At 42.8% G+C, this 27,306-nt stretch overlaps 1 protein-coding gene across 2 annotated transcripts; it reads right to left on the bottom strand.

Moving 5' to 3' along the window:
- Nucleotides 1-85: 85 nt before the first annotated feature.
- Nucleotides 86-27,210, bottom strand: LOC115183305 (B-cell lymphoma 3 protein homolog). 2 transcript variants are annotated; one of them, XM_029744638.1, is made up of 9 exons: nucleotides 26,090-27,210; nucleotides 25,455-25,617; nucleotides 11,360-11,468; nucleotides 7,567-7,768; nucleotides 2,636-2,724; nucleotides 2,397-2,477; nucleotides 1,970-2,137; nucleotides 1,074-1,179; nucleotides 86-993 (listed from the first exon to the last, which is right to left on the bottom strand). In XM_029744638.1, the coding sequence occupies exons 1-9, from the start codon at nucleotides 26,739-26,741 to the stop codon at nucleotides 479-481; spliced, it is 2,085 nt and encodes a 694-aa protein (XP_029600498.1). In that variant the 5' UTR covers nucleotides 26,742-27,210; the 3' UTR covers nucleotides 86-478. The 2 variants fall into 2 exon arrangements, with proteins under 2 accessions (XP_029600498.1, XP_029600504.1); XM_029744644.1 differs by having other exon boundaries at nucleotides 2,397-2,474; nucleotides 26,090-27,209.
- Nucleotides 27,211-27,306: the final 96 nt, after the last annotated feature.

Below are 27,306 nucleotides of genomic sequence, written 5' to 3' on the forward strand. Positions count from 1 at the left end.
GCTTTTGATGACGTTAAAGACCATTAAGGTCGTCCGTGTGGTGCTATGCATGAGAAGAAATAGCAGTGCATAGGAAAATAACTTAATGTAGAAAAATATTTATTCTTGGACTTATCACTTACATTATTCAAAGTTAACCAGAAAAGAAATCATGAATTTCAATTAAGGTAGCAACATTCAAGACCTGGTGGAGCTCCAGTTTCCACACACGGTGATAAGTTCTGAATGAAGTCTATTCAGGAAACTGCAATAACATTTATTCTTCCAGTGTAGGTTTCATTGCATTAGTCTCTTTACAAATCCATATGCATCCAGCTGAGCGCTAGAGGTACATAATCATACCAGCATAGGCTCTATAGTCCAACAGTAGTAAATAAACTGTTCCTCGTTTTAAGCTCAAGTCCTTCTAGTCACTAACCAATAACTCAAACAGTGGTGGAACCTAACTCAGCAGGGACACTGAAAGCGCACCTCTTTGTCAACTGTTACCTTTGCCCATGCTGACGCTCGTGATGGAGACATCTGATTGGTCGCTGCAGTGGCTGGAGGGCCGGGATTGGCCAGGGGTCATTTGGGAGGCAGTAGAGACAGTGGCTGGGTAAGGGATGTTGGTGTGGAGGAGGATAAAGGGAGGCTCTGGATAAAGAGGTCTCTGGACTCCAGGGGAGTAGTAGGTTAGTAAATGTCCTATTTGAGCATCAGTGATGGGGGACTGGTGGTGCATTGCTGGAGGGTAGCTGTGGGTCAGTGAGTAGGTCCTTCTCTGGGCCAGGCTGATGTCCACTGCAGTCATTCTGTCGGAACCTAGCCTCACCGGCAGCTGCTCGCTCTCGTGGGGCTTCATTGGAGACTGGCGGCCTGACAGGCTCTCTGCTGATTGGCTGTGAGGAGAGGGAGTGGGAGGTGCCCTGGGGGAATGGGATGCGCTGCGGTGAAGAGGCGAAGCTGTGGGAGTGGCCAATGGTGAAATGCCTAGGCTGGGAGATTGGGAACCTGGGGACAGAGGGGTGTGATGAGTTTACTGTGTGCCTGAATGCACGATGCACATAAGTGTGTACTCGTCTCACCATTACCTCTGTTCTGTGAGTGGGGTGTGCTCCTGTGTGGTGAGGCTGGTACACACTGCTGAGCTTTGGGCTGCTGGTTTCTGGAGCCCTTCCCTCGTAGTACATCTGTTACCTGAGGACAGAGATCTAAAGGGTTAGGTTACCTGAGAGGACAGAGATCTAAAGGGTTAGGTTACCTGAGAGGACAGAGATCTAAAGGGTTAGGTTACCTGAGAGGACAGAGATCTAAAGGGTTAGGTTACCTGAGAGGACAGAGATCTAAAGGGTTAGGTTACCTGAGAGGACAGAGATCTAAAGGGTTAGGTTACCTGAGAGGACAGAGATCTAAAGGGTTAGGTTACCTGAGAGGACAGAGATCTAAAGGGTTAGGTTACCTGAGAGGACAGAGATCTAAAGGGTTAGGTTACCTGAGAGGACAGAGATCTAAAGGGTTAGGTTACCTGAGAGGACAGAGATCTAAAGGGTTAGGTTACCTGAGAGGACAGAGATCTAAAGGGTTAGGTTACCTGAGAGGACAGAGATCTAAAGGGTTAGGTTACCTGAGAGGACACACAGCAACAGTGCTGCAATGACAACTAGTGAGTTCACTGCATCTGTGGGGCCTGCTACTGAGTAATCACATTCCTTAGATTATTTGTGTGTTTTATTGTTGGTACAGTTTGTCAGTGTCAGTTTGTTTTGCTTTGCTGTTCACAAGAAATGACAATTGTTATTAGGTACAGCCACTAGAGGGAAGCACCCACAAGGATTAGTTTAGTCCTATGTCCACACTATCGTTTATTTAACCCACTAACTTCAGTTTTTATTCTCCTACATATGCGTAACGCTATTGATTAGCGTGAAACAGAAGAAGAAAAGACCCTCTTCCATAGATCCAGTGCATTAATTTTCTCCTCCCTCACCTTCTTGTTCTTGGCCACCATCGCAGGGGTGTCATTGTGGTAGTTCTTCACACTGCTGTCGGCTCTGTTCTTCAGTAGCAGCCTGGCTGTGTCTACCTGGCCTCGCCCACAGGCACTGTGCAGGGCCGTGTTCCCACTGTACGACTGGACATTCACATTACAGTCATTCTGATGAGGAGGGGGCAGGGAGAGAGGACAGAGGAAGCGGGAGATTGATGAGAAGATATAAGCGGTAAAAATAAGTAGCACGGTCAGTCTTTGACGATGTGTAACTAAACAGAGCCACTTAACATTTTTCGTGTAAATCATCTTCCCAGAAAGGAAAGAGAAACCTAAAAAGGGAACAGGGGAGGACCTACAGACCATTTTAAATATAGATGAGCTGACTTCAGTAGAACAGCTGAGTCACATACACACATAGCCTTACCTCTATGAGGAAGTGCACCATGTCCATATTGTGGTTCTCTACTGCGTGTATGAGAGGACTGTGGCCACTCTTGATGTCCTGCTTAGAGAGAGCAGAATGGGGACATTCTGTAAAGTGGAACTGGAATTACTCTAATGAGTATTACCTGGTATGATGCAGTAGGTTCAGTATAACTCAAAGCCCATTTGAAATGCCCCAGCATTAAGGGGAGAGTTAGGTAGGGGAGGGAGGTGACTGACCATAGCGTTGATGTCCGCCCCAGCATCCAGCAGCATTCTGACCAGCTCCTTGTGTCCACCCTGTACAGCTAGGTGGAGAGGGGTGAGTCCTGGAGAGAGGGGGGGAACAATAAGCAGTTAAGAAGAGAATCACACGCTCTAGAGCCCATGTGTATTCTAGGGGCTTTCTGCTGTTTTGAGTACAAGGCAAACCATGCTGTGCCCAGACTTGTCACACAGACCACCACAGCAGGAAATGCCCTCTTCCCCTCTCTGCCTCACACACCCACCACCATGGGACCCACAGCATGAGTGAAACAGGGGGATATGTGAGAATCAATAATACCAGTAGATTAAGCTCTAATCATATCAAATAGGTAGGTCACTTTCAGTGCAATTCTATTCAACTTACACAACTTAAGTCAGTCAAGCAACCATTTGAAATGTGTGCTACATATAACGTTAGTATCTGTGTCGCAACTCAAATATTCCCACATGAATATGGGAATTCCCATACATTAGGCATGAATGTTGTAAACATTGTTGGGGGGTTACTGGCTTTATTTGGGGCAGTAGTATACATCTCACCGTTGCCGCTTGTTATAGACCCCCTTCAGCCCCCAGCTGTGCCCTGGACACCATATGTGAATTGATTGGCCCCCATCTATCTTCAGAGTTCGTACTGTTAGGTGACCTAAACTGGGATATGCTTAACCTGTTGGGGATAGGGGGCAGTATTTGCACGGCCGGATAAAAAAACGTACCCGATTTAATCTGGTTATTACTACTGCCCAGAAACTAGAATATGCATATAATTGTTTGATTTGGATAGAAAACACGCTAAAGTTTCTAAAACTGTTTGAATGGTGTCTGAGTATAATAGAACTCATATGGCAGGCAAAAACCTGAGAAGATTCTGTACAGGAAGTTTCCTCTCTGACCATTTCTTGGCCTTCTACACTCTCTTTATTGAAAACAAAGGATCTCTGCTGTAACGTGACACTTCCCAAGGCTCCCATAGGCTCTCAGAAGGCGCCAGAACGTTGAATGATGACTTTGCAGCCCATGGCTGAAAAACAGTAGTGCATTTGGATAGTAGTCGATCTGAGAACAATGAGACGGGTGCACGTGAAGAGTCCATTTTAGATTGAGTCTTTGAACGGAAAGGACGTTTCCCGGTCGGAATATTATCGCTTTTTTACGAGAAATCGCATAAATTTATTTTAAACAGCGTTTGACATGCTTCAAAGTACGTTAATGGAATATTTAGAATTTTTTTTGTCACGATACGCGGCCGCGCGTCACCGTTCGAATAGTGTCTTGAACGCAAGAACAAAACAGAGGATATTTGAACATAACTATGGATTATTTTGAACCAAAACAACATTTGTTATTGAAGTAGAAGTCCTGGGGGTGCATTCTGACGAAGAACAGCAAAGGTAATCCAATTTTTCTTATAGTAAATCTGAGTTGTGAGTGCCAAACTTGGTGGGTGTCAAAATAGCTAGCCCGTGATGGCGAGCTATCTACTCAGAATATTGCAAAATGTGCTTTTGCCGAAAAGCTATTTTAAAATCGGACATAGCGATTGCATAAAGGAGTTCTGTATCTATAATTCTTAAAATAATCCTGTTTTTTGTGAACGTTTATCGTGAGTAATTTAGTAAATTCACCGGAGGTTTGTGGTGGGTATGCTAGTTCTGAACGTCACATGCTAATGTAAAAAGCTGGTTTTTGATATAAATATGAACTTGATTGAACAAAACATGCATGTATTGTATAACATAATGTCCTAGGAGTGTCATCTGATGAAGATCAAAGGTTAGTGCTGCATTTAGCTGTGGTTTGGGTTTATGTGACATATGCTAGCTTAAAATGGGTGTCTGATTATTTCTGGCTGGGTACTCTCCTGACATAATCTAATGTTTTGCTTTCGTTGTAAAGCCTTTTTGAAATCAGACAGTGTGGTTAGATTAACGAGAGTCTTGTCTTTAAAATGGTGTAAAATAGTCATGTTTGAGAAATTGAAGTAATAGCATTTCTAAGGTATTTGAATATCGCGCCACGGGATTCCACTGGCTGTTGAGTAGGTGGGACGATTTCGTCCCACATACCCTAGAGAGGTTAACACCCCGGCCGTCCTACAATCTAAGCTAGATGTCCTCAATCTCACACAAATTATCAAGGTACCTCCCAGGTACAACTCAAAATCTGTAACCATGGGCACCCTCTTAGATATCATCCTGACCAACTTGCCCTCTAAATACACCTCTGCGGTCTTCAACCAGGATCTCAGCGATCACTGCCTCATTGCCTGCGTGCGTAATGGGTCCGCAGTCAAACGACCACCCCTCATCACTGTCAAACGCTCCCTAAAACACTTCAGCGAGCAGGTCCTTTCTAATCGACCTGGCCCGGGTATCCTGGAAGGATATTGACCTCATCCCGTTAGTAGAGGATGCCTGGTTGCTATTCAAAAGTGCTTTCCTCTCCATCTTAAATAAGCATGCCCCATTTAAAAAAAAAAAAAAAATGTAGAACTAACAGATATAGCCCTTGGTTCACCCCAGACTTGACTGCCCTCGACCAGCACAAAAACATCCTGTGGCGTTCTGCATTAGCGTCGAATAGCCCCCGCGATATGAAACTCTTCAGGGAAGTCAGAAACCAATATTCTCAGTCAGTTAGGAAAGCTAAGGCTAGCTTTTTCAAACAGAAATTTGCTTCCTGTAGCACTAATTCCAAAAAGTTTTGGGACACTAAAGTTCATGGAGAATAAGAGCATCTCCTTCCAGCTGCCCACTGCACTGAGGATAGGAAACACTGTCACCACTGATAAATCTTCGATAATTTCAATAAGCAATTTTCCACGGCTGGCCATGCTTTCCCTCTGGCTACCCCTATCCGGCCAACACCTCAGCACCCCCTGCAGCAACTTGCCCAACCCCCCACCCCTCGCTTCTCCTTCACCCAAATCCAAACAGCCGATGTTCTGAAAGAGCTGAAAAATCTGGATCCTACAAATCAGCTAGGCTAGACAATCTGGACCCTCTTTCTAAAATGATCTGCCGAAATTGTTGCAATCCTTTTTACTAGCCTATTCAACATCTTTCGTATCATCTGAGATCCCCAAAGATTGGAAAGCTGCCGCGGTCATCCCCCACTTCAAAGTGAGAGGCACCTTAGACCCAAACTGTTATAGACCTATAGCCATCCTGCCCTGTCTTTCTAAAAGCCAAGTTAATAAACAGATCACCGACCATTTCGAAACCCACTGTACCTTCTCCACTATGCAGTCTGGTTTCCGAGCTGGTCATGGGTGCACCTCAGCCACGCTCAAGGTCCTAAACAATATCATAACCGCCATCGATAAGACAGTACTGTGCAGCCGTCTTCATCGACCTGGCCAAGGCTTTCGACTGTCAATCACCTCATTCTTATCAGCAGTCTCAATAGCCTTGGCTTCTCAAATGATTGCCTCGCCTGGTTCACCAACTACTTCTCAGAGTTCAGTGTGTCAAATCAGATGGCCTGTTGTCTGGACCTCTGGCAGTCTATGGGGGTGCCACAGGGCTGAATTCTCTTCTCTGTATACATCAATGATGTCGCTCTTGCTGCGGGGGATTCTCTGATCCACCTCTACACAGACAACACCATTCTGTATACATCTGGCCCTTCTTTGGACACTGTGCTAACAAACCTCCAACGCCATACAACTCTTTCCATGGCCTCCAACTGATTTTAAATGCTAGTAAAACTAAGTGCATGCTCTTCAACCGATTGCTGCCCACACCCTCCCGCCCGACTAGCATCACTGCTCTGAACAGTTCTGACTTAAAATGTGGACAACTACAAATACCTAGGTGCCTGATTAGACTGTAAACTCTCCTTCCAGACTCATTAAGCATCTCCAATACAAAATTAAATCTAATCGGCTTCCTATTTTGCAACAACGCCTCCTTCATTCATGCCGCCAAACATACCCTCATAAAACTGACTGTCCTACCGATCCTTGACTTCGGTGATGTCATTTACAAAATAGCCCCTAACACTCTACTCTGCAAACTGGATGTAGTCTATCACAGTCCAATCCGTTTTATCACCAAAGCCCCATGTACTACCCACCACTGCGACCTGTATGCTCTCATTGGCTGGCCCTCACTACATATCCGTCGCCAAACCTACTGGCTCCAGGTCATCTAAGTCTTTGCTAGGTAAAGCTCCGCCTTAGCTCACTGGTCACCATAGCAACACCCACTCGTAGGACGCGCTCCAGCAGGTATATTGCACTGGTCATCCCCAATGCCAACACTTCCTTTGGCCGCCTTTCCTTCCAGTTCTCCGCATCAAAAAATCTCTGAAGCTGGAGTCTTATATCTCCCTCTAACTTTAAGCTTACCGATCACTGTACCTGTACACAGCCAATCTTTAAAATGGCACACCCGACTACCTCATCCCCATATTATTACTTACCCTCTTGCACCCCAGTACCTCTACTTGCACATCATCATCTGCACATATCACTCCAGTATTAATGCTAAGTTGTAATTATTTTTGCCTCATGGCCTATTTATTGCCTACCTCCCTACATTTGCACACACTGTACATAGATTCTTTCTATTTTTCTTTTCTTTTGTGTTATTGACTGTACGTTTGTTTATGTGTAACTGTGTTGTTTTTGTCGCACTGCTTTGCTTAATCTTGGCCAGGTCGCAGTTGTAAATGAGAACTTGTTCTCAACTGGCCTACCTGGTTAAATAAAGATATATTATTGTTTTAGCCAAGCCATGTCTGGCATGACTACCACAAAGGAGCTGGCTATAGCAGAAACAGACTGTCAATTAGGTCAGTGGAAAGTTCAGGGGAATTTTGAGTCGATGAATTCAATTTAAACTAATCCCCTGAATTGTCTCAATTGAAATGGAATTGATCCCAACATAGTAGTAACTTACCCTCATAGTTCCTGACCTCCAGGCAAGTCAAGATGGAGGGGTGGGAAAGGACTACAGAGAGGCAGGCCTGCTGGCCGTGTTCACAGCAGAGGTGGACCGCTGTCTGACCGTTACGGTCCAGAGCCCCCGGGTCAGCACCCGCACGCAGCAACGCCCCCACCAGCTGGGCCTGATGGGTAATCACAGCCAGATGAAGAGGGGTCTGAGAAAGAGGGAGATTCTTTAAACAACAATCTCATTAAACAAGAACATTTGAAAACTAGGAGCCTCATAAACGTTGGATAAATTTCACACTAAATATCTGCTGTCACCATTTATGTAAAGACTGCGCACATACAAAAGTATTGATTTATAAACTTGGCGTACGCCATACATACGCATGTTTCCCGTTATAGACCCGTCCTGAAACTGCGCTGTGAACTTACGTTAACACCGGCTGAAAAACTTCCATTCATCTTTGATGGTGACAATAACACCCTTATTTGCTGTATACTTTGGAAGTATTCGAATTAGGCGAGGCCGTTTTCTAAAGGCAATAGCGAACTTGATCCAATGTCTTTGGAAGGGATTGTAGAATGTTAAACTTTTGCAGTGTCATTTTCTGTAGTCCTAGGCTGACAGTTTATGAAAGACAACTGCAAATTGCTGTGGACCTTTTTTATTTAAATAGGCAAGTCAGTTAAGAACATTCTTATTTACAATGACGGCATACCCCGTCCAAACCCTAACGACGCTGGGCCAATTGTGCGCCGCCCTATGCGACTCCCAATCACGGCCGGTTGTGATACAGCCTGGAATCGAACCAGGGTCTGTAGTGATGCACTGAGATGCAGTGCCTTAAACCGCTGCGCCACTCGGGACCTGTAAACAGATCGTTTTGAATTTATTTGCATTTACTTTTTCTCAAACCTATGCTGCACTGCCCTTGAATTCTGAAACTATCGTAGTGGTAGACACACTTCAATGTGAAATATGAACTGTCTGTTCCCTTGTTAAATTCTACTGCATGTTATAAACCATGCTTACTTTGATGCAAAATACTTGAAATAATATCTAATATCCCCAATTAAATTAGATCTACATGGTAATTTATTTTAGTCTATATGAACACATCATGGACAGAAAAGCTGAAGAATTTATTCTGCAATGGTTATGAAAATATTTTGTGTATAAATGCAATATTGTCTACTTGAGAAATTTGAAATTGCAGTATTAAGATGTAAGCTACAGCAGTAACCTACAACCGTCTGTTCCACAATGAATAAACTGCGATCTGGATCAGCCTGCATAGAGCAAAAATACTTTATGTTCCAGTAAAGAACAGCAGTAAAATACCAAAGCACTGGCGGGAGAAAACACTGGTGAAATGTCTCAATGCCAGTGGCCCTCACTTCCTGAGAAAACACTCCTATTTCCCTGAATTTTCAGTTACTCATGACTGATCTCACACACACCCGAGTGTTTGCCCTCCCATGAACTACCAACAGTCTGACTCAGTCATCTTGTACTTCCTAGAATGTCCCTGAACACGAAGCCGTAAAGGACGTAACCATCAACATGTCACAATACTTAATCAAAGGACAAATCCAAGCTTTTATGATGGTCCAAAAACACTCAAGTTCATTGACTTTAGTACTAGCTTCCTGTAAACCATTCCAGAATGACAAACAAAAACAGCACAGATAAGAGGGGCAGAGTGTGGGGAAGGAGAGAAGGGGGAGCCTAGGGTAAGAAAGCCAGGGAGAGGAATAGCTGGAAGTGGTAGAGAGGGGAGGCAAGGGGATAGACGGGATAAGAGGGAAAATCCCTTCCCTCTCCCCTGCTGGCTGTGTCCAGAGTTACATTCCAACAAAATGAGCGGAAAAACCAGAAGAACAGAGGAGTGGAGGGGAGAGTTCTAGGTATGAGGAAAAGCCTTGAACGGGTGGGTGTGTGCCAGACAAAGACAAGGATACAAAGAACAGGAGGAAGAGGTAAAAACAATATGAGAAACTAAAGGTGTGCATAGGGTGTACTTCCTGGTATGACCTGTTAATGTTATAGTTGTGCAACTTCCCAGGAAAGACTAACAAAGGCCTTTGACATACCATGGAAGAGCTCATTCTACTAGTTCTTTTGTATAATTTATGCAGTTATAGGAGGGGTCAACTCACAATGTACTGAGATAAGATCAGAGAGATGGCAACTAGCACAGAAAGGGAAAGTCCCTGATTCTACCCTCAACCTCAGCAACAACGTATGTTGAAACAGTGCAGAGCGGGGTCATGTGACTTCTCAGAATGAGGACACTAAGTGCACATGTAAAAGCCTCACTGTAGAAGTGTACTGTAGAAGCCTCACACAATACACTGCATGCCACAAGCATACACACACACACAAAGCATAATGTACAAAGTGGCAACAGTAGCGTTAAGGCCATGGTCATTAATTTGCAACAGTTTGAACAGTTTCCAGGGAACTTGAATAATCTAACATGGGAGTAGCATTGGCCAGATAATTGGGAAGTGCACCAGCTAGTAGATGTCAGTGTTTGGTTAGTAGTGGTGACAGTGTGGGAGTATCAAACAGCTGTTTCATAGCACCAGTGCTGCAGCTGATCTGGTAGTCGCACAATGTGCACATGCAACTCAGTACTGATATTAACTCTGTCAAACCGTTTAATTAAAGTGACCACTGAAGTATTGTTTGGACTGCACAACACATTGAATTGCTTAGAATGGCTAGAGAATTTTAAAAAAATAAACATTTGCTGACAAATTTTTTTTAAGTATTGTGCAGTGTGTTTTTAAGATGTTTATTTTGGGTTACAGACTATCCTATATAGTCATTTACTTGATTATCACTGACAAATCTAATAAACAATAAAATTGTTCTCAGGCTTGGCAATAGGGTCATTTTGTTATCTAGCACAGGCCTATCTGGTAGTCACATCATTGTGGCGAGCATCATGTCTCTCAGCCTGGACTGAAATCTCCCCCTGGCTCCTCACATGGCATGAACGTATGCAGCCTGTCTGCTAGACTATACACTACAGACAGGATATCACTGTAAATGCCTCAGTCTCACCTCAATGGTGAGAACACACAAACTACCGACGTTATTTCTGGTAAGTGAGTGATGTGTTGTCTGAAACCCCAGTTCTGTCTGTGTGTGTGTGTGTGTGTGTGTGTGTGTGTGTGTGTGTGTGAAGGGTTCAGGGTGATTTCTCTGGGGTGATTAGGCAGACTAACAAAGCTGCAGAGGGGATGTGGCATTGACAGGACATGATGGCACACTGGAGGGGGGAAGAGGACTCATTTGAAAGTGATGGGAAAAGGCCATGGGGCATTGATGAAAAGAGAAGAGCACAAAACATCACTTCAGAACACACAGCCCTGAACAAAGGATACCAATCATAGCACATCCTTCCAAGCAATAGTTTTGTGCGTGTGACTTTGGCCTGCGGTAAGCACAGGTAACCAGAAACTACATTTCTTCTGATAACCGGCAGCCGAGAGGTGTGTGTCTGTGTACGGTAAAGAGGCTGGGCACAACTTTCCTTGTTGTTGTGATCTGAAATCTGCAGTGAGTGGCAAGTGTGTGTGTGTGTGTGTGTGTACTTGTTTTCCTACATTATCAGGACCCCAATGTCCTAACAAGGTAGACTAACTACTTTTTCAGGTCTTCAGGAGTTTTTTTCAAATGCTATTTTAATCTTAAGGGTTATGGGGTTGGGGAAAATAGGATTTTTACACTCAAAAGTCCTGACATTTCTGAAAACACAGCTGTGTGCTCAGCTGTACATGCATCTCACCTGTCTTAGGTTGTTATAGATGTCCAGGTCTGTGTGAACCAGTCCCAGGAGAAGGATCATTCTTTGGATCTGAGCTTCCTGCCCCTGCACCACTGCTATGTGAAGAGCCCTGTAACACATACACCAGAGTCAAAACTACACACAAATAACAGGTACACATACATTCTTATACACACAAACTCTGATATTTAAATTTACACTTTTTCACAACTCCTGCATGATTGTAAAGTGGCTGTTGATATGTCATGACACAGAAACCCACTGACACCCTGACTAACCTTTAAGCCAGCTAACTCTGGGCCAGGATAGAAACTGATTGACTGACCTGAGAAATCCTATGGCCTACAAACGGACTGACACATTAACTGGCATGTGATGGCCTACTGTGTGTAAAACCTTTACACAAACCTACAATATGTTGACAAAGTCAGGCTAACCCATAAATGTATCTCACCTGTCTGCCCCTGCACCATTACTGAATGGCCGAGCACTGGCTAACTTCACTTGACCTATGACCTGATTCTCCACAACTGACAGTTAGGCTGAGAGAAGAGCAGTGTGGTGCATGACTCATTACAAAGCCTGTTAAACTGTTCAAGTTGACTAGGAAACTGCTATTTATATAGTATGTAAAGTGAAAGAACATAGGAACAAGGAAGAATGACAGGAATTCTTGGAGATATATTTTTTTAATATACATATATACACACACACACACACACACACACACACACACACACACACACACACTACTTTTCAAAGGTTGGGTCAAATGGCAGCTTTGTTAAATAGTACCCCCAAAACACCAGTCTCAACAGTGAAGAGGCGACTCTGGGATGCTGGCCTTCTAGGCAGAGTTGCAAAGAAAAAGCCATATCTCAGACTGGCCAATAAAAAGAAAATATTAACATGGGCAAAAGAATACAGACACTGGACAGAGAAACTGTGCTTAGAAGGCCAGCATCCCGGAGTCACCTCTTCACTGTTGGTGTTTTGCAGGTACTGTTTAATGAAGCTGCCATTTGAGGACTTGTGAAGCATCTGTTTCTCAAACTAGACACTAATGCACTTGTCCTCTTGCTCAGTTGTGCACCAGGGCCTCCCACTCCTTTCTATTCTGGTTAGAGCCAGTTTCCAGTTTCTTGGCAATTTCTCGCATGGAATAGCCTTCATTTCTCAGAACAAGAAGAGACTAACGAGTTTCAGAAGAAAGTGCTTTGTTACTGGCCATTTTGAGTCTAATCAAACCCACAAATGCTGATGCGCCAGATACGCAACTAGTCTAAAGGCCAGTTTTATTGCTTTTTTAAAAATCAGCACAACATTTTTCAGCTGTGCTAACAATTGCAAAATGTTTTTCTAATGATCAGTTAGCCTTTTAAAATGATAAACTTGGATTAGCTAACACAACGTGCCATTGGAACACAGGCGTGATGGTTGCTGAAAATGGGCCTCTGTACGCCTATGTACTGTAGATATTCCATTAAAAAAAGGCAGTTTCCAGCTACAATAGTCATTTACAACATTGTATACACTGTATTTCTGATCAATTTGATGTTATTTTCATGGACAAAAAAGTGATTTTCGATCAAAAACAAGGACATTTCTAAGTGACCCCAAACTTTTGAACGGTAGTGTGTGTATGTATATATTTTTGTACACACACACACCAAAGTTTGGGGTCACTTAGAAATGTCCTTGTTTTTGACATTATATGCTAATTTCAGTAAACACCCGTTTGGTTTGATGTAATTTCCTGTTTTGTGACAATGGCACGGCCCTCTCTGTATTGGGGAAGATAATCACCATTAAACCATTAGAACTACGGTCTCCATTAGGGGCTTTGTGTGTTTTCATGTCTTTCAGCTTCCTCCAATGAATATCAATCGTAAATGCAGAACAAGAGAAAAAAGGTTGACAGGAAATTGGGTAGGGACAGTTTGAGAGAGAATCATTTAAAAGTACCTTCACTAAGAATTTGGGGTTAGCACATTTATGGTAATAAGCTTTTTTTGTTAACTTCCTGATCTATTGTCCATTTAAACAGTTACAGACTAAAGAACATATTGGTGTTTGGCATGTCTACCTACTGCAAATACAACTAAAGTCTGAGGAGATGAGTAACATATTTGCATACTGCAAAGAGGAAAGGGAAGATAAAGAAAATACATAGGCCTACACACAAAGAGACCATCTTTCATGCATTGCTCTTATACAAAACAAATTTAGCAGAAAACCTTTTTAATCTCCAGCATCTACCTTGTTGGCATTCTAACACTGGTCACAAATGGTATGTGCTGCAGGCCTATACAATACAAATGTAATGTCCCGAGACAAAAACATGTCACTCTCTTTCAGAGAGTTGTGAGTTGATATGTCATACAGTCCTCCACATAACTACACTGAACAAAAATATAAACACAGTGTTGGTTTCATGAGCTGAAATAAAAAGACCCAGAAATGTTCCAAAAGCTTATTTCTCCAATTCTTTTTGCAAACATTTGTTTGCATCCCTGTTAGTGAGAATTTCTCCTTTGCCAAGATAATCCATCCACATGACAAGATGCTGATTAAACAACATGATCATTACACAGCAACTTATCAGTTCTGACTGTAAGGCGCTATAGAGGGTAGTGCGTACAGCCCAGTACATCACTGGGGCCAAGCTTCCTGCCATCCAGGACCTATATAATAGGACCTGTCAGAGGAAAGCCCCGAAAATTGTCAAAGACTCCAGTCACCCAAGTTATAGACTGTTCTCTCTGTTACCGCACGGCAAGCGGTACCAGAGCGCCACGTCTAGGTCCAAAAGGCTCCTTAACAGCTTCTACCTCCAAGTTATAAGACTGCTGAACAATTAATCAAATGGACACCCAGACTATTTACATTCCCCCCCGGCCGCCATTTGTTTTTATACTGCTGCTACCCCCGCACATTGACTCGCTACCGGTGCCCCCTGCATATAGCCTCGTTATTGTTACGTCATTCTACTGTGGTACTTTTTATTTTCACTTTATTTTGATTTAGTAAATATTTTCTCAACTCTATTTCTTGAGCAGTACTGTTGGCTATGGGCTTGTAAGTAAGCATTTCACGGTAAGGTCTACACCTGTTGTATTTGGCGCATGTGACAAATAAAATTAGATTTGACAGGTGCACCTTGTGCTGGGGACAATAAAAGAAGGCCACTAAAATTTGCAGTTTTGTCACAACACAGTACCACAGGTGTCTCAAGTTGAGGGAGCATGCAATTGGTATGCTGACTGCAGGAATGTTCAGAGCCTTTGCCAAATAATGGCCCACGAACACAATTTAATTTTATCAATGGCAATTTGAATACACACAGATACCGTGACACGATCCTGAGGCCCATTGTCGTGCCAATTATCCGCTGATATCAGCAGAGCCTTTTGTTCAGTAGAAATTGTAGTACAAGTCCATAGCTTGAGCCAACAATTCCCTTAGCATCAACAAAGTGAATACAGGTTTAAAAATATATATAACTCACAACTTATGCTCTGGATCGGTGTACGACATCGTGTCCCAGTTCTTGCCAATATCCAGCAACTTCGCACAGACATTGAAGACGAGTGGGAGAACATTCCACAGGTCACAATCAACAGCCTGATCAACTCTGAAGGAGCTGTGTTGCACTGAATGAGGCAAATCAGTCACAAGATACTGACTGGTTTTCTGATCCATGCCCCTACCTTTAAGGTATCTGTGACCAACAAATGCGTATCTGTATTCCCAGTCATGTGAAATTCATAGATTAGGGCCTAATCAATTTATTTCAATTGACTGATTTGCTTATATGAACTGTAACTTAGTAAAATATTTGAAATTGTTGCATGTTGGGTTTGTATTTTTGTTCAGTAGAAATTGTAGTACTAGTCCATAGCTTGAACCAACAATTCCCTTAGCATCAACATCAAAGTGAACACAGGTTTAAAAATATATATAATAATTCACAACTTATGTTGGAGGGCTCGTGTGTGAGATAGGGAGAGGTCATACAGCTTAGCTCTGGTTTGCCAGGAAGAGAGAGAGAGACGGACTTGACAGCTAAAGTAATATTTGGGTGCCAAGCCGAAACATTACATTCTTTCTGAGCTTGATTTAAGGCAAGTCCTAACAGAACACTTATCAGCATACAGCCTTGGGTGGATCTCATAACTGCCTCTCTTGAAGACAGGTGCGTGCCTACCTGCACTTATGAGTAATTAAACCTAACATTATGCATTAGGAACATGTAGGGCAGTATGTTACTAATACAGACTGATCATTGAGACATTGTTCATCTCTGATCAACCTCTGTCACCGTAGACCTTCATATTCACACACACTTAGAGTGGCTGGATGGATGCATCTTTCACAAAACAATCACAACACAACACGTACAATGCATAGCACAAGTGTGGAGATATGTGGTAACATTATACAGAGTCTGAGGTTTGGAGGCGGGTGTTTGACTGAGGTCAATGCAGAAGGCAGGTCTAACCAATCACAACCAGCCATCTCTTCTGTGTAGCGAGGTCAACAAACCATAGCCAATACAACCTTGTTTTCATCATTTCTTATTCAACTTGAGTAAACAAATCTTTCACATAGAGAAAGACACAATAGGAATGACAGTTTGTAATTGAAACCCATCTCCATACAAGTGTAGTTCTAACCGGCACTGAGGTGACTGGTGCAACTGAAGGTGACCACAAGACAGTCTCATAACAGTAAAACGTGTGACAGTGTTGACGTCCCTCTCTCGCAATCTGACCTGACTAACGGCCATACAGCACAGTGAAGCCACTCAGCCGTCTGATCAGTGTGAAAAGCAGAACTTGTGTTTGGCCGTGTGTGTTTTCTTTCCTCAAAGCGCCCCTTACCGGTAAGTGAGAACCACCCATACCGTACAAATGCCACCCCTCACACCGTACAAATGCCCCTCACCACATTCACAAGTGTATCTGTCTAAATGGCTTGACCACATTTAGCCGACTTGTCGATTGTTTGGTCGAGCAGTATATAATATATATTTTTATGGCAAAAGTGACCTGATGGATTCACACCTGTCTCAGTGGACTAATCCGTTCACTGAATCACCAGTAGTACATTTACCTTTCATTTCCCCAATTTCTAGTCTACAATGTTTTATGGTAATTTCTGCAATGCATTCAATTTATTACTACAACAGTCTTTTACCATTCTCATTGTCGGAGTGGACACGTTGTTTGAGGACCGCACAACCTAGGCTACACTTATGAGGAACAAGTTTTGGTTTATTTTATTCCATTTAGGAGTTGTCAATTTATTAACTGTAATTTGTAGCGCTTCTGTTAATGTTGAGCAAGGACGAGCACCTGATTATACATACAAGTACCGTAATTTCCGGACTATTAAGCGCACCTGAATATAAGCCGCACCCACTGAATTTAAAAAATATTATTATTTTGAACATAAATAAGCCGCACATGTCTATAAGCCACAGGTGCCTACCGGTACATTGAAACAAATGAACTTTACACAACACGGCTTGTAACAAAAAAAAAAAAATTTGCAGTAAGCTTTAGTTGTCTTTTTGCACTGAGTCAATTCCTCACGCTACTTATCCCTTGCGCAAATAGCCAAGCGCTACAGTGCCTTGCAAAAGTATTCATCCTCCTTGGCGTTTTTCCCATTTTGTTGCATTACAACCTGTAATTTAAATAGATTTTTATTTGGATTTCATGTAATGGACATACAGAAAATAGTCCAAATTGGTGAAGTGAAAAAAAATTACTTGTTTCAAAAAAAAATGTTAAAAAATAAACGAAAAGTGGTGTGCATATGTATTCACCCCCTTTGCTATGACTCCACTACATAAGATCTGGTGCAACCAATTACCTTCAGAAGTCACATAATTAGTTAGATTGCACACAGGTTGACTTTATTTAAGTGTCACATGATCTCAGTATACATGCCTGTTCTGAAAGGCCCCAGAGTCTGCAACACCACTAAGCAAGGGGCACCACCAAGCAAGCAGCACCATGAAGACCAAGAAGCTCTCCAAACAGGTCAGGGACAAAGTTGTGGAGAAGTACAGATCAGGGTTGGGTTATAAAAAAAATATCTGAAACTTTGAACATCCCATGAGCACCATTAAATCCACTATTAAAAAATAGAATATGGCACCATAACAAACCTGCCAAGAGAGGGCCGCCCACCAAAACTCAGACCAGGCAAGGAGGGCATTAATCAGAGAGGTAACAAAGAGACCAAAGATAACCCTGAAGGAGCTGCTAAGCTCCACAGCGGAGATTGGACCACTAAGTCGTACACTCCACAGAGCTGGGATTTACGAAATAGTGACGAGAAAAAAGCCATTGCTTAAAACTTCTTAGGGATAGGGAGCAGTTTTCAGAAGTTCAGATGACTGAGGTGCCCAAAGTAAACTGCCTGTTACTCACACCCAGAAGCTATGATATGCATATAATTGGTAGTATTGGATAGAAAACACTGAAGTTTCTACAACTGTTAAAATAATGTCTGAGTATAACAGAACTGATATGGCAGGCAAAAACCCGAGGAGAATCCATCCATAATTTTTTTTTTTTTTTTTTGGAGGTGACCACCCATTGAAATGGCTATGGGAAAATCCTCCCAGATTGCAGTTCCTATGGCTTCCACTAGATGTCAGTCTTTAGAAAGGGTTTCAGGCTTGTTTTTTGAAAAATGAGCTAGAATTAGTAGTTTTTCCTAGGTGGCTCTCATTGGCTGTAGTCTTGTGGCGCGCGTGGTTGAGGGCACGCACTTCGTTATTTATCTCCGGTATTGAACACACTATTCTCCGTCTTAAATGTTATCATTTATTTACATATTAGGGTACCTGAGGATTGATTAGAAACATTGTTTGACTTGTTTGGATTAAGTGTATTGGTAACTTTTGGGATTCCTTTATGCATTTTGAACGAGAGGAATAGGTGGATTACTGAATCAAGCGCGCCAACTAAACTGACTTTTTGGGATATAAAGAAGGACTTTATCGAACAAAATGACCATTTGTTATGTAACTGGGACCCTTCGGATTGCAAACAGAGGAAGATCTTCAAAGGTAAGTGATTTATTTTCTCTCTATTTCTGCCGGTTTGGAAAATGTTTTTAATGCTTTTGTACGCGGGGGCTGATAATCGCGTGGTATGCTTTCGCCATAAAGCCATTTTGAAATCTGACAAAGCGGCTGCATTAGCAAGACGTTAAGCTTTTAAACGATGTAAGACACTTGTATTTTCATGAATGTTTAATATTATGATTTTTGTATTTTGAATTTCGCGCTCTGCAATTTCACCGGATGTTGTCGAGGTGGGGAGCTAGCAGCACGTCTAGCCCAAAGAGGTTTTAAAGAAAAAAATAAGCAAACACGTTTGGTGTTCGCCAAAAGGCATGTGGGAGACTCCCCAAACATATGGAAGAAGGTACTCTGGTCAGATGAGACAAAAATGTTGCATTTTGGTCATCAAGGAAAACGCTATGTCTGGCGCAAACCCAACACCTCTCATCACCCCGAGAACACATCCCCACAGTGAAGCATGGTGGTGGCAGCATCATGCTGTGGGGATGCTTTTCATTGGCAGAGACTGGGAAACTGGTCAGAATTGAAGGAATGATGGATGGTGCTAAATACAGGGAAATTCTTGGGGAAACCTGTTTGTCTACCAGAGATTTGAGACTGGGAAAGAGGTTCACCTTCCAGCAGGACAATGACCCTAAGCATACTGCTAAAGCAACACTTCGTGTGGTTTAAGGGGAAACATTTAAATGTCTTGGAATGGCCTAGTCATAGGCCAGACGTCAATCCAATTGAGAATGTGGTATGACTTAAAGATTTCTATATACCAGCGGAACCCACCCTACTTGAAGGAGCTGGAGCAGTTTTGCCTTGAAGAATGGGCAAAAATCCCAGTGGCTAGATGTGCCAAGCTTATAGAGACATACCCCAAGAGACTTGCAGCTGTAATTGCTGCAAAAGGTGGCTCTACAAAGTATTGATTTTGGGGGGGTGAATAGTTATGCACGCTCAAGTTCAGTTTTTTTTGTCTTGTTTGTTTCACAATAAAAAATATTTTGCATCTTCAAAGTGGTAGGCATGTTGTGTAAATCAAATGATGCAACCCCCCCCCCCCCAAAAAATAAATATTTTAATTCCAGGTTGTAATAAAATAGGAAAAATGCCAAGTGGGAGGGATGAATACTGTCGCAAGACTGTATGTCTGTCCGCAGCTCACTGTAGCAGCACTTCACTACCATCTTAATTTGCCTAAAAGCTCCCACCAGATCAACATTGGCACTCAAGTAATTACAGTGATAATAGGTAATCCATCAAAAACAACTGACTGGGTTCTCCCATGCAGTGAGGAAGCAGAATGAATGAATCTGCAGCAGTCTTTTCGTCACGTAGTAAACATGTATTTGTGGAGTATGTGAATAGACGACAAACATGCATTATTGTAGCACAATGAGGATGGCAACAGTAATGGCATCAGTTCTGATTAAAAAGAGTCCCCAGATGAGTGTTTGCGAGGTGCCTCTCCCAACATTCCTCAAAAAGCTTTCAACACCTAACTGACCTAGTAACTAGAGGTCGACCGATTAATCGAAATGGGTGATTAATTAGGGCTGATTGCAAGTTTTCATAACAATCGGTAACCGGTATTTTTGGCCACCGATTTGCCGATTTTTTTTTTTTTTTTTTTTTACACCTTTATTTAACTAGGCAAGTCAGATTAAGAACACATTCTTATTTTCAATGACGGCCTAGGAACGGGGGTTAACTGCCTTGTTCAGGGGGGATTCGGGGATTCGTTTTTGCAACCTTCCGGTTACTAGTCCAACGCTCTAACCACCTGCCTTACATTGCACTCCATGAGGAGCCTGCATGTCAGGCTGACTACCTGTTACTCGAGGGCAGCAAGAAGCCAAGGTAAGTTGCTAGCTAGCATTAAACTTATCTTAAAAAACTATCAATCACTAGTTAACTACACATGGTTGATGATATTACTAGTTTATCTAATGTGTCCTGCATTGCATATAATCGATGCGGTGCCTGTTAATTTCTCATTGAATCACAGCCTACTTCGACAAACGGGTGATGATTTAACAAGTGCATTTGCCAAAAAATCACTGTCGTTGCACCAATGTACCTAACCATAAACATCAATGCCTTTCTTTAAAATCAATACACAAGTATATATTTTTAAACCTGCATATTTAGTTAATATTGCCTGCTAACATGAATTTCTGTCACTTCTCTTGCGTTCCGTGCAAGCAGTCAGGGTATATACAGCAGTTTGGGCCGCCTGGCTCATTGCGAACTGTGTGAAGTCCATTTATTCCTAACAAAGGCCGTAATTAATTTGCCAGAATTGTACATAATAACATTGAAAGTTGTGCAATGTAACAGGAATATTTAGACTTAGGGATGCCACCCGTTAGATAAAATACGGACCGGATCCGTATTTCACTGAAATAATAAACGTTTCTTTTTCAAAATGATAGTTTCCAGATTCGACCATATTAATGACCAAAGGCTTGTATTTCTGTGTGTTATGTTATAATTAAGTCTATGATTTGATATAGCAGTCTGACTGAGCGATGGTAGGCAGCAGCAGGCTCGTAAGCATTCATTCAAACAGCACCTTTGTGCGTTTTGCCAGCAGCTCTTCACAATTCTTCAAGCATTGCGCTGTTTATGACTTCAAGCCTATCAACCCCCAAGATTAGGCTGGTGTAACCCATGTGAAATGGCTAGCTAGTTAGCTGGTGCGCGCTAATAGCGTTTCAAACGTCACTCGCTCTGAGACTTGGGAGTGGTTGTTCCCCTTGCTCTACATAGGTAACGCTGCTTCGAGGGTGGCTGTTGTCGGTGTGTTCCTGGTTCGAGCCCAGGTAGGAGCGAGGAGACGGACGGAAGCTATACTGTTACACTGGCAACACTAAAGTGCCTATAAGAACAACCAATAGTCAAAGGTATATGAAATACAAATCGTAGAGAGAGAAATAGTCCTATAATAACTACAACCTAAAACTTCTTACCTGGGAATATTGAAGACTCATGTTAAAAGGAACCACCAGCTTTCATATGTTCTCATGTTCTGAGCAAGGAACTTAAACGTTAGCTTTTTTACATGGCACATATTGCACTTTTACTTTCTTCTCCAACACTTTGTTTTTGCATTATTTAAACAAAATTGAACACATTTCATTATTTGAGGCTAAATTGATAGTATTTATGTATTATATTAAAGTTTAAATAAGTGTTCATTCAGTATTGTTGTAATTGTCATTATTACAAATAAATAAAATGTAAAATCGGTATGGGCTTTTTTTGGTCCTCCAATAATCGTATCGGCGTTAAAATCATAATTGGTCGACCTCTACTAGTAACAAGTGTCTCCATTCAGTGCAATGGTGAGATTATCACACACTTGAACAAGGTTCCTCTCTTTCTCGCTCTCTTTCTCTCAAGATGAAACTGTGTGCTCTCCTGTTCCTGGAAGTGGGGCAGACCACAGCACCAGCTAATCCAAAGCACACAGGCGCAGGGCCGCACTCAAAACACACACACACACACACACACACACACACACACACACACAGCGACAGAGACTGGCAGTGGCGTACATGCGGTATCCTGTTTGGGGGGGAGGCGAGGGAATGCGGGTTGCTGTGGCCAGCAGACCAGCTGAGCGAGTGATGACTTTAAGACAGGTGTATTAAAACAAAGGGGAACCAGAAACACACCACAGTCCAACTTACAATAAATCCTTTTTAAAAACCCTTTGTCATTTAGCAGATCCTCTTATCCAGAATGCGTACATTTCTTACTTTTTGCAAATTGGACCCCCGTGGGAATTGAACCCACAACTCTGACATTGCAAGCACCAAGCTCTAACAACTGAGCCACCCTAAGTCTGGAGCCTGACATAGCCTTTATGGTTGCCTGTCAGTTTTGGAAACGATGAAAAAAAATATTACTTCATTGATCTTTAAAGCAGCCTCTATGGTCCTGGCCTTTGGAACAGACTGCCAGAGGATCTGAGGGCGGCCTCAGAAACTGGAGACATTTTTAAGAAAAATCTTAAGACATTTTTAGCCATACTTTTACTTTTAGTTATACTATTTACTTTTTTTATACCATTCTATATTTATTTTAATCAATTAGTCTCATGTCCACTTATTTTGCTTTACTATTTAATATGTTAAGCACTTTGAAATGCAAATGTATCCTCTAAGAAATGTGCTATACAAATAAAGTTTGATTTTTGCCATGGCAGCACTATAGCTACTTCCTCCAGTTTATTGACCCCTCCCCTACCTACATGTCTGCATAGGTTGGAAGCATATCCCTGGCCAAGCACAGCGGTGAGCCAAAGTTGTTGGGTACAATACATGTGGTTTACAAGGAACTGCTGAACAAACTTCATCCCCACCTGTATTCTATAAGCATGACTATACTCAAATACATTCTGTACTATCCCCATGTTACTGCACTGACTACACACCTGTCTTTCATTCAAGCAGCTAGAAGGACAATGAACAGGGGAGAATGAGACAGGGGTGAGAGAATGTTAGTGAAAGATAAGCAGGGAAGTGATCAGAAGAAAAAGCGAGAGAGATCGATGAGAGAGAGAGAGAGAGAGAGAAAGCGGTAAATGAGGAAGTGAGGAGCGGATGTTTGGGTTTTTGAGCTCATTCATTTAAAAACACAGAGAAATGAAAACAGAGAGATACAGAAAGACCTGAGAAAACCACAGTCACACATTGAGAGGCGCACGCTCAGAGGTTTTCCCGAAACTGAGGGGCTCAGAGGTGATGAGAACTGAGGATTAACACCCCATTGACGTAAGTACACACGCACACACAGACACACTTGGGGATGGTGGGGGGGGGCTGAGAAGCGGCGCTGTCTTTCTGCTGAAATCTAACTTTTCATCAGACAGACCACAATACAAGTAGGTACCAGCCAGGGAAATGTACTTCTTTACAGTCTACCACTTCATCAAGTAGTTTGACTTCATAAGAACAAGTAGTTTGACTTCATAAGAACAGCACCCAAACATGAGAACAGCACCCAAAAGCCCCAGCGCAACCGCCTAGGTACTGTTTGATTATTATTATTTTTTTAAATGTACATTTAAAAAAAGCCACAAAAAAAACGAGCACTGAAATGTAAACGCACTCTTATACATCTTAAACATCCTGTGATCAGATTGCAAGGTGGTTTCTTCCTGATTGATTTCAGTGCTGGTCCCTGGGCTCTACATCACATGAAATCATCCCAAGCGGAACTGCCATGGCTCGAAACCCACAGCCAGGTCTGCATTCTCTCGATCATGTGTTTGTTGTGATGGGATGCAAATGACAGTGACACACAGCACTTAAACTACAGGAACATGACTTTGCAATGTCATGCTTGGAAGGACTTATTTCAGTCACATGAGTATTTTTGTATCGTCCTCGCATTTCTGTCAGTGAACAGGTGAGTGCTCAGGTGTAGAAGGTCAGAGAGGGCATCGGTGCGTGAGGTTGGTATTAACATGTGATTGAATGTACCACATCCACTCCTTAACCTCTAACAAAAGGTGACCAGACGTCCCCGATTTTCGTGGCCTGTCCCAGGCTAGTACTGGCAATGTCCCTGATTATCCCCCAGAAAGAAAAGCAACTCTGAAGTTAAATTGAGGCTGATATTTCAGTCATCAAAAGCTGTATGCAATCGGATTTCAATGTCAAATTTGTCTCGCCACTTGTATCAAACTTGTTTGCTCCCTTCTATGAGAACATTTGGTCAGTGATACATTGTAACAACCGCATGAACAACCATGCCCATAGCCAGAAAACCTTTCCAACCACATAGGCTACCAAACTGGGGTGATTCAAAAATGACCAAGGTAGGCTAAAATTAAGAAACATTTGAGGGGTTAATCCATTTATGTTATAAGTAATTAAAGTATTTGAAAAGGACTGTAGCGGAAATGTATAGTTAAAAATAATTCCATGGGTGGCCTCCTGAGTGACGCAGTGGTCTAAGACGCTGCTAGCTGTGCCACTAGAGAACCTGGTTCGAGTTCAGGCTGTGAGCAGCCGGCCGTGAACGGGAGACCCATGGGGCGGCGCACAATTGACCCAGTGTCGTCCGGGTTATGGGAAGGTTTGGCTGGCAGGGATGTCCTTGTCTCATCGCGCACTAGCGACTCCTGTGGCGGGCCGGGCGCAATGCACGCTGACACGGTGGCCAGGTGTACGGTGTTTCCTCCAACACATTGGTGCGGCTGGCTTCCGGGTTAAGTGGGCGTTGTGTCAAGAAGCAGTGCGGCTTGGCTGAGTAGTGTTTCGGAGGACGCACGGCTCTCTACCTTCGCCTCTCGAGTCCGTACGGGAGTTGCAGCGATAGGACAGGACTGTAACTACCAATTGGATACCACCAAATTGGGGAGAAAAAGGGGTTTTAAAAAAATATATATATATATTTTTGTATTATTATTCCATGGGATATTTTTATCTTCTTTGTTCATTTTTTTGTGTGTGTAGGTATCTGGTCACCTTACTGTAAAAGTCATCCCAGCCTCCCAGAGACAAGCCTGTCTCTCATATGAAGACACCCACAAACAATGCAAACAGATCACAGAGGTCAAGTTCAATCCCAGAATCCCCCTCACCCAGTGACACTTTCACTGAGCAGCAGAGCAGAGAATTGACTCCATTAATCATTACGGAGACAGGAAGTGAAATGAAGGTAGAGAATGTGGTGTGGTAAGGGTACACACAGCACACTCCTCTCTCACCACCAACACCCCTCACAGCCAGGGGAATCATAGACCAAAACAAACAGACTGTGTGACATCTCCTCTCCCTCCAACACATACCTAACTGATCAGGGTCATATGTAAAATGTTTTGAAATGGAAAACAAAAATCACCTACTGAACTTGACCCAGTCCATAGCGCCTAGCAGGTAGTCAGGGTTAGCAAGGAACCCTCAGAGGACAACAGTACTAGGCCTTATCTGCTTCATGAGACTAACTGAAGTTCAATGCATGTAGGGTTTTCAAAAACAAACATACGTGTCGCCGTCGTCATCTTGGCACGTTGCCTGGGCAACATCTGCCAGCAGCTGTTCGGTGTGTCCCGTCGGGTAAAGAGAGGACTGGAGGTGAGAGACAGGCACGTTCACAACCAGCGGTGACCTGCTGGGCCAGGAGTAGAATGGGTACCCTGGATAGGGATCTGGGTGACCGAGGGAGGGGGCAGATCGAGAGAGATGTTTGGTACAATACTGTGAAATAAGGAAATTACAGATGACCCATTGACATGTTTTTAATCAGTTCAATAATTTATCGCTGGAAGGTCTGGCAAAACAGTTTCTCAATGACTGGGGTTCCAAAACAGGACTAACCATCACTGCACAATGACACACACGTTCTATGAAGGAACATTCCACAGAAAAAAAAACAGTTTGACTCAAAGGCAAATGACCACTAACTGATTCATAAGTATACTCTCTTTCAAACCAATAACTTTGATTATAGTCAAATTAATACAGTTATAACATGACTGTCATATGATTACGCATTTTGTTTTGCTCGATTAGGAAACATATGAAAATACGATGGGATAAACTTTGAATAATAATGTAATGGGCTGTACACTTTCATTTTAATATTTTTTTACGTGTATTTTGCAAGGGCGACTAACTTACAGTAAGGACGGAGTGCTTGCATTGAACGAACCGGATCGACGCTTTGGTGTCCATTGTCAAACCCGCTGGTGACGGACAATTGTCTGTGTGAGACCGATGCCAGGGAACCAATGCTCTCATCGTCGTAGCTCTTTAATACAATCTTTGGAGGACTCGGTCTGCAGCACAAGTCTTTGTTTTTGAAGGGGGATAAGCGCTCCTCTCTCCCGGGTGGGGTACGTGACTGTTCCGGCGTCTCCCATTCGGTAGGAAATTGACGTTTTCTAAAAGGAAGCCTCGAGGAAGATATGTCCTGTGTTCGTGTGTCTGTTGTGCTGCGCTCACCAGGGTTCGGAGTGAATGGCGTGTGAGAAGTTACAGCTGGGGAGTGTTTTTTCTCCAGAACTGCCGGGTTTCCCGTGTTCACAGGAGGTCTTATCAACGATGATCCACAACGATGCGCCAGCGGCTCCACAGTGTGGCTGAGATTTCCGTTTGGACAGCCATCCTCCGTGAGTGGGGCGATGGGATACGGCACTCTCACCAGAACGGAGCGACCTTTGCTGGTGGGAGTACCTTCGGCACTGTTCCCACACTCCCTCTTGGTGGTGCGCAAATCCAGTGGTACTGTGGTTTGAGTCTGGTGACCGTTCATGGTCATGGTCCTCGGCATGAACACGGATCAAGTATCCTGGAATCAGCCTCAGGTGTTTGTCGTCTCAAAACATAGCAGTGATTCAAATGCCAATTCAATGTATGTTTTCTATAGCCTAGGCACAGTCTCCTTCTCCACGAAAGTATCCAAATGTTGTTTTGCATTTGGAGTTTAATAATGTAATTTGCCATGCCAATACAAGAATGGCTCGAGGCTATTCTCCAAATCCATAAATGTTCCTTTTGAGAAAATGTGTAAACTGATCATTTAAATAAATTAAATCACAACTGATTTGTAGTAAATGTGTTGAATAATCTAACTGACGGTAACACACCTGCAATATCACTGCAGGTAGACAAGTGAAGAAAATCAGTAGGCTATTATGTTCCTTCTTTTATTGCAACGAATCAAATAGTCCGTAAACTCTCTCTCATTCACATAACCAAATCCGCGAAACCGGGGCTTTCCCTTTCGTATAAGAATTTACTCTTTACCTTCCGGTTTGCAAACTCAAACAGTGCGTTCTGACGGTCTCCTTTTTTTTTAAACCAACACCTTTAAGATATTAAAGATTTATTGTAGC

Source organism: Salmo trutta, chromosome 3 (assembly GCF_901001165.1).
Source record: "Salmo trutta chromosome 3, fSalTru1.1, whole genome shotgun sequence".
Taxonomy (NCBI): domain Eukaryota; kingdom Metazoa; phylum Chordata; class Actinopteri; order Salmoniformes; family Salmonidae; genus Salmo; species Salmo trutta.

Bases quoted from the DNA above. Each gene is read 5' to 3' on its own strand.
- LOC115183305 (XM_029744638.1), bottom strand. From the start codon at position 26,741: ATGCCGAGGACCATGACCATGAACGGTCACCAGACTCAAACCACAGTA. The intron at 11,469-25,454 runs GTATGTTTGTTT...TATGTGTTACAG, and splicing joins CAAGATGACGACGGCGACAC to GGCTCTTCACATAGCAGTGG. The intron at 2,725-7,566 runs GTAAGTTACTAC...CCCTCTCTCCAG, and splicing joins GGAGGTCAGGAACTATGAGG to GACTCACCCCTCTCCACCTA.